Source organism: Mastomys coucha, unplaced genomic scaffold (assembly GCF_008632895.1).
Source record: "Mastomys coucha isolate ucsf_1 unplaced genomic scaffold, UCSF_Mcou_1 pScaffold8, whole genome shotgun sequence".
NCBI classification, from domain to species: domain Eukaryota; kingdom Metazoa; phylum Chordata; class Mammalia; order Rodentia; family Muridae; genus Mastomys; species Mastomys coucha.
In genome coordinates, this window is record NW_022196914.1 from 8677624 (window position 1) to 8685617 (window position 7994).

Below are 7994 nucleotides of genomic sequence, written 5' to 3' on the forward strand. Positions count from 1 at the left end.
TTTGGGCTCCTTGTACATTTTGTCTATTATAACACCTTTGGAGAGAAGAGGCCCCAGAAAGAATAAGACTATGTCCCAGAGTGAGCCTGTGGCCTGTGACACATGCCTACCACTGAAGGAGGTTGCAAGCTGATGAACAGTCCCTTTTACTCCAAATGAAAGCACTTGATTCCTCAAAGGGTGTTCTGACCGTACCAGTGGGCTGAGTATCTTAAGGGAGTGGGAACCGATAGGTGTCTGTTTCCAGGCTCCACTCCACACCCATCTCCTCACCATCCTGGCCCACAAGATGGTAAGGCTGCAGCTTAACTGAGAAACCTCAAATGGTACCCAGGAGGATGTGGGGGTATCAGAACAATGTTTGTAAATGAAATGTAAATGTTAGTTAACCCAGTATCTTATCACTCATTCCTATTTGCCTTATTCTCAACAAATATTCATCTGTTGAAGTTGAATTTCTTACTGTCCCTAGAGGAACATTCTAGATGGGAAACCATGGTCTCTGTTGTTACTACTGTTCACTGTCACATATGGTTCATTTAAATTCGGAATCTTTGACCTTCTAGACTGGGGTTTAGGAGCTCTTAAACTTCTGAGCATAAGCAGGGTGAGAACAGTGTGAGCCCTTCACCAGCAGGTGGCTCCGCTTACTAGTGTATGACCACACTGAAAGGGACAGTGGTTCATGGTCAGTCAGCATTTCCTTTGCAAACTCTGGGCTCCTGGGACAAAAAGGCTGGTGAATGGTTGCTGCAGGGACTTAGGAGAGCAGTGACACCAATCCAACCTTTGCCACCGCAGCAAGGGCCAGCTGCCAAGCTGGTGGCAATGCAGGAAGCAATAGACCGAGCCCGGCACCTGCCCCCTCCTCCACTGCACCAAGGCCCTCCGTTCCATCCCTTGGTTTTGTGTACCCCACTTACCTCTGATTGTGCCTTCGCTTCCTGAATGAGAGTGAAGATGGGGGATTTTGACCCCACTAATGATAAGATGGCCTGTAATCTCTGCTGGTCCCCTACTGAGGCAAGGAGTTGATCCAAACTAAGTAAAAAAAAAAAACATCGGACAGTGATTAAACAAACAAAAAGCAATCTCTCCACTTAAGGATTCATCTTGAAGGTCTTCCTGCCATGCTGTGGGCATTTTCCCACCTATCTGTCTCCTGTTGGACATAGGTTCTGCTCCATAGTTAACTAGAGAACCCTATGAGGCTAGCATGAATCTCTTTCACTGACAGTGCAGCCAAGGAGCCTGGGGACCCCTCCAGGATATTTAGGGACCAGTACAGGAGTGTAGCAGACAACTTCTGACATGTTTAGAAACTGGAGGCCCCAGTGAAACATTTTAAAACACTGAGTTTCTCACATAGCTCCAGCTGCTTTTAGGGCCCCAAAGATTCCCCAAGGCATGGCCCTTCCCCCACACTGCTAGGATTGTCTTCAGAGTCACACACTGGTAAGCGAGTGTGGACTGATAGTGACTGAGACGCTGTGTGATGTCTGGATCGGATCTTCGAACTGAAAAGGACACGGGTGGAATCGATTCGGCAAGATCTGAAGGTTGTGGCTTTGTCGTACATGGCTGGTTGTCCGGGGTTAAATCCTCGTTTCACACTTATGGACCAGGGTTGTGTAAGATTAGTGGTTAGGAAGAACTGGTGAGGGAGTAGCTTGGGACTCCTCTCATTACCCTTGCAACGGTTTTATAAACCTGAATGTGTCCCCAGTGGAAGCAGGCCTGTTTGTGTAAGAGGGGAGAGGGTAGACACTTACTTCACTGACCAGCTTTTTCCAGAAGGCATGGCCTGCAAAGGTTCACCCCCTTCCATGGATCCAGTGAGTACTGCAGGCTCATCGGCTGGAGGGCTGTTTCCTCTGGGGTAGACTCTGGTGCCGCCACTCATAGGACATGAAAGGAAGGCCGATCCATTGAAATCTGCATGGCCTCTAGCTGGGGAGCCAGCTGGAGAGATAGCTGGGGAGCCTTGAGACCTTCTGGGGGTGATCTCCAGCTGGGTTCTAAAGAGCACAGCCCCTGGATTGGCAGAGTAGTCCTCCCCACTACACAGCTTGTCCAGGTCTGGCATGCTCAAGGCTCTCAGCTCCTGGAGCTTGGATCGGGACACCGGGGAGGGCTGGGCATGGCGCACAGAGGACTTGTTCCTCTTGATGGGTGAGGCTGGGCTCCCTGTGGAGATGGGAATTCCCACAGGGACAAGGGATTTCTTTGGGTCTGGATTGGGGCCCTTGTTACTAGTGTCTGGTGGATTCTGCCTGGAGACAGTCAGGGTCATGCTGGACGGGGACTTTGTCATCTGCGGGAGAAGGCTGCTGCTGCCCTCGCTCTGGTTCTCACTGCAGGAACTCAAGCTGCGTCTCAGTGACCTTGCGGTCACATCACCGGGGCTCCCCGAAGTGATGCTGCCAGATGACCGTCTGTGAATGGGAGGCTTGGAGCTCACGGACAAGAACGGGGATGTGGCAGACTTGGCCGCAGGCCGGTCAGAGTTGGCCAGGTTCTCAAAAGACTTGATCCTCTGTTTCACAGAGAAAAACGAGGTAGATTCATGGGGCCAATTCTGCTCACAGTAGTAGTGCCTCCTGGTGACTCTGACTTTGTGTGGGATGAGGCAGCTCGTCTCGGGGACTGTACTGACATCCCCCCCATCCACTGGTGGCGGGTTCTTCGATGTTTCCAGCAGAGGCTTCACGCTGAATACGCCCTGTCCGTTAGTCACGCCTTTGGCTGTCTTCTCAGAGAGAATGCCACTCGTCACAGGGATCTGGGGGTCCTGAGGAGAGTGACTTGGGCTGTATGGGGAAGGACCTTCCCGTTCAAAGTGGCTCGAGAACTGGGCTGGCATGGAATAAGTCCTGGTGGCTGGCCTCGGTGTGAAGTAGGAGTTCTCTTCTCCAGCCAGGCTCGCAGGTATGCCATTCTTGGGCACCCCGACGGAGGCTGGCATTTGGCTTGATTTGCCCTGGGAGGAATCTGGTGTTTTGGCAGGCAGCTGCGGGGAGGAGGAGGCGGCCAGTCCGGCCATGCTGAAGGACCAGCGCATTTCCCGTTCCACCTGGGAGGCCTGAGAGGATGGGAAGGATGGATGCTTTGGGGACGATTCCGATGACTGCCGGAGTCTGACTGAACTCTTCTGACAGTTGCTCTGGGTCAAGAACCCTCCCTTCCTGTCACTATCGGGTGGCTTGTCACCACATGCATTCTTTGGCATTCTTTCAGAAGAAATCTCAACTAGTTTTAGCTGGTTTGTCCTTTCCAGAGGATCGCTAGCCACTTTTTCTATTTCTTTCTCACTGATGCCCTGGGGCTGCGCAGCTTCTGATACCACCAAGTCTACTCGGCTGGGTGTGAACTGCTTGCTCTGTCTGATCCCTGCCAAGGCTATATGGGTCCTCGATGCTGAGGGACTCACTGACCCAGAGTTAGCATGGGGCACCTTGCCCTCTGGTCCATACCTAGGGGACCTGGAGGTGGTTGGACAACTTGCGTCAGGTTCCAAGTAGACAGTCATGTGGAACCTGTTGCTTGCACCTTGCTCAGGGAGAGGCCTGGGAGAGGTCAGGGGCGAAGGAAAGGTTCTAATGCTTGTGTCGGATGCGGAGGTCCTCAGCGACCCAGAGGCAGCCAGGGGTGGCTTGCTCTCCGGGACGCACTGGGGAGGCTTGGGGGTGTCCCCAGCAGTGCTCTTGTGCTCCTCTTGGTCAGCTATGTGGAGCCTGTGTGACACTGCCTTAGAAAGCATTTTATGGGAGGCCGGGGGTGAAGGCAAGGGCTTCCTGTGGTCGGTCCGGCTGCCCTTAGCGGAACTGGACACAGGTGCCTCAGGACTGACTTTGCTCTTGCTGCTTAGCCCCTTCAGCTTAGGGCTACACTTGGGTTTCTGACAGTTACTTAGTGTTTCCGCTGGACTTTTGGGGGACAGGTCTTTCTTTTCCTGACTCTTCTGCCGTGGAGGAGGACTCTTAGGCACAGCCACTCCCTTTCTGTGGCTGGTGTTCATCATGTTGGCTTTCGAGCCAGGACTCGTAGCAAGCATCGAGGCCTGTTCCTTCTCAGATTGGCTCTGCAAATGTGTGCCGTTGCGGTCTTTATTTATGTCTTTAAACCAGGTCAGGATAGGCCTCTTGGAGATCGCTTTCGGTTTCTGCAGCAAGTCGTCCAGGTTGCGGCCCTTGGCAATGTGTAGGTTTGCCAAGACAGCCTCTCCATTCTTAGGGCCCTCGGCCCCCAGGGCATACACACTGCGCATGACACTCGCGGCAGCTGCTCCTTCATTTGGGGTTGCCTCATCCAGCAGGTCCCGTCCCAAACCATTTAGCATATCTGGGTTCCTAAGCACAAACGGTGGGTTTCCACAAGGTCTGGTCATCTGGGAAGGCTGGCTGTCTTCCAGGACTGAGCTGGTGCTGGCGACGGCTATGATTTCCTCTGTGCACCCGGGCATGTGGCTCCGTGAAGCATTTACGTCCGTCCACGTCTCATGCTCCGGAGAGCTTACATCCAGGAAGGATAATGGCTGGGAAGAGCCCGGGATGGAGGTGTGTGAGGCTCCTGGCACGAAGCAGCCTCTCTCACAGGAGTCCCCCATCGGCTGCCTCACAGTCTGCTGTTCTGGCGGAACTGCGCCAAACGCAGCCTGGGAAGGAGCTTGGGCAGGCCCTGGGGTCACAGGGCAACCACTTGTGGCACAGATTTCTATTTGCTCGTCCTCAGACTCACTGCTGCCTTCCTTACGGGGGGACTCCTGAGAAGGAGGAGGTGACCATTTGTTCCTGGCAGCTGCTCGTGGATCTTCAGCAAGAGACTCGGGGTCCGAGGATGAGTCTTCAGCATCGCCATACATGGACGAGGGCGACGGCTCCAAACTGGCCCCCGGGCCTGATAGGGAGACATTGTCTTCGTGGAAATTGCTAAAATTTCTAGAGTAGTTGTTCAGAAAGTTTTTGTTCACAGCCAAATGTTTGTCAGGATGGATGGAATCCAGGACAGAAGGCTGGAAGGTCCACTGAGGGGGTGGGGGCGAGCCTGTGCCTCCAGTCTTCCTTGGGGAGGATGTCTGGTCGCTCCTGACTGTCTGAGCATGGTGGGAACTGTCACCCCCAGCTCCACCTGGTGGCTGACTCTCAAAAATGTCCTGGTGAGCCCTGCAGCCTGCTGTCTGAGGAGACTGAGAAAGCCTTTCCTCGGGGGCTTCCCCAATGAACTGGTCAATGTCTGTCACAGGGCTCTCTGTGCTCCCTGACGGGGTCCTGTCAGTAGCCACTGGCACAGAGGAGCTGGCGTGTGACATCGTTCCAGATGCAGAAGCTGCATCTTCAAGCACAGCACCATCTTTCAAGTCTTTAGGTCTGCAGAGCCCGGTAGTTTCCAGGTCCTTGCTGGGACCTGAGGGGCCTCGGCTCCTTTCCTGACCCTGTACAAGGGAGGAGTGAGGGATGGCAGTAGCTCCTATGCTCATGGGGACAGCCGCTATCCTGGTGCTGGGAGAGCTGTCCCCAGGGGCAGCCCAAGTCCTGCTGGAGTCGGGAGGAGTTGAGGCCTTCTCCCTGGGAGACACGCTTCTCTGGCTGGGTGGCTTCATTTTAGATATGCCCTGGGACTCAGGCTCCGAGGTCCTGGGAGACACAGGCTGGCGGAGGCTCTCAGGCTGGAGGACTTGCTCGGTGACTGTAGAAGTCTCACTGGAGCCAGGATGAACTTCCCTGCTCTTCCCTGGGGAAGGGAGATGGTCTGAGGATCCGTCCCATCCTGTATAGGGTAGGGGAGATGAAAAGGGAAAATGTAAGCAAACAGAAACCCTCTAAAGTTCTGTAAACGTATTAAATAATCTCAATACTGTTTCTCAGACATTCCAGCGGCTACCTCTAGACCCGGTCTTTCTGTTTTTGTCTCTCCAATTGTAGATGGCTCACATCTAGCAACTGCCACCCACCTTAATCATCTTAAAGTAACTGGGACAAACAGGATGAGCATTTAAACTTGCCCATTTCCCTCCTGGTTTGCTTTCAGATAGGAGACAGCAGCCACCCCCTGCCTGGATTGCTTTACCCAAGCACTTCTGCCAGCAGAAGTTCCGGGAAGACAGACACTGTTGGTTGTGTTCCTTAACTTTGGCCTAGACCGGGCAGAGGTTTCATGTCCTATCTCGTTCCGGCATCAACCTACCTGACCATGAGTGACTCGGACTGTACCAAGAAACACTTCAACCTCCAAGAGGTTTCCTCTTTTTCTGTTTGGTTTTTGAGATGATCTCTGTATAGCCCCAGTTGACCTCATACCCTTTGATTCTCCTGACTCAGCCTCCATGACAGAGGTCTGCACACCTGGCCAAGGAGGCTTGCTTCCGCCCCACGGCCCACGGGAGACAGGGCTAAAGCTCTGGGTGGGGTCCTCGTGGATACAGAGCTCTAGCTCAGCCTTGCAGTGGTTTGTCGAGACAGGGGATCTGAAAGCCAGTTATTCCAGGAAACCTTAATGGTAGAGGAAGCTTGAGAGGGGCTCCTGAGGGATGGTTTGCTCCAAGTGGTGAGGAGAACGGCAGGCTGAGAGCACAGAAGCACAAAAGAGCAGCACACAGCTCCGAGAAGCAGGGATGGGGGCCGGGTGGGGCATGTCACTCAGGGCAGGTGCTGAGAGCTGCTCTGTCCTAGGGTGTCTCCTTAGAAAGCCCAGTAGCATGCACTGCACTCTCTTGGGCTAATATCACTTTGACGTGTGACCCATATAAGGCCTTGGTTTGAGCAGTGATACCCCAAATGTTAAGTATATGTCCTCAAAGCTTTATAATTATTAATTAATTTAAAAGACAGAGTCTTGGGGCTGGGAGAGATGGCTCAGTGGTTAAGAGCACTGATTGCTCTTCTAGAGGTCCTGAGTTCAGTTCCCAGCAACCACATGGTAGCTCACAACCATCTGTAATGGGGTCTAATGACCTCTTCTGGTGTGTCTGAAGACAGCTACAGTGTACTCATATAACTAAAAGAAATAAATCTTAAAAAAAAAGTTTTGTTTTTTTTTTTGTTTGTTTTGGTTTTTTGTTTGTTTTTTCGAGACAGAGTTTCTCTGTATAGTCCTGGAACTCACTCTGTAGACCAGGCTGCCCTCGAACTCAGAAATCCATCTGTCTCTGCCTCCCAAGTGCTGGGATTAAAGGCATGCACCATCACTGCCCAGCAGGTAAAAAAGTTTGTTTGTTTTTTTTTAAAAAAAAAAAAAAAAAAAAAAGACAGAGTCTTGAGTATCCCAGGCTAACCTTGAATTCACTATATACCAGAGGACGACCTTTCGGTGAGTGGTCCCAGCTCACATGACACTTTGATACTGGGTTTTAGCAAGTTGCTCAGGCATGCCGTGAACTTGCCACCCTCCTATCTTGGCCTCAGGACTAGTTGGGATTATAGGTGTGTGTCACTAGGCTTGGCCTTAATTGCATCTTTTTTCCCCTCTCCTGTTGTCCCTTTATGACTAATTACAAACTAATTATTAGCCAATAATGAAGTCTTAGCGCCGTGGTAGGAGATTTCCACACAGTTCATTTTCCTCCCAGTACTGGGAGGTGGGTGGGCCCTGTGCATTGAGAGAATGAGGAAGCGAGTCACAGAGTGGTTAGGTAACATGCCCAAGCTCACAGTTGACAGGCGGAGGAGCCAGGATCTGCTCCCCAGTCCGTGCTTGGCTCAACCTGAACCCTGTGGCCTCCGTGTGGAGTGTGTGGCAATGACAAGGCTGGTTCATCGAGACGCCCATGGAGATGGCATGGAACTACCCAGGCCTGCTGTGGAGGACGAGATGCTGCCAGGAATACCTGCTGATCCAGATGCTGCTCCCTGTTCAACTACTGAACTCTCAAGCATAGCATTCTTGCTTCTGCTGACACCAAATACCAAGGGGAGAGTGGCGGTGTGACGAGAGGAAGGGGCTTGAAGGCCGCTTACTCTGTGCGTGTGTGTGTGTGTGTGTGTGTGTGTGTGTGTGTG

General features: G+C 52.5%; 1 protein-coding gene across 10 annotated transcripts in view; it reads right to left on the reverse strand.

Annotated features, from left to right (window-relative positions):
- Positions 1 to 7994, reverse strand: part of Pdzd2 (PDZ domain containing 2) — a 386879-nt gene that overhangs the window by 11077 nt on the left and 367808 nt on the right. For all 10 annotated transcript variants that reach the window (XM_031360288.1, XM_031360287.1, XM_031360296.1 and 7 more), the window contains 2 exons: positions 1773 to 5766; positions 924 to 1041 (listed from right to left, as the gene is read on the reverse strand). In XM_031360288.1, coding sequence (XP_031216148.1) covers positions 924 to 1041; positions 1773 to 5766 — 4112 coding nt within the window. The remainder of the gene's footprint in view (positions 1 to 923; positions 1042 to 1772; positions 5767 to 7994) is intronic.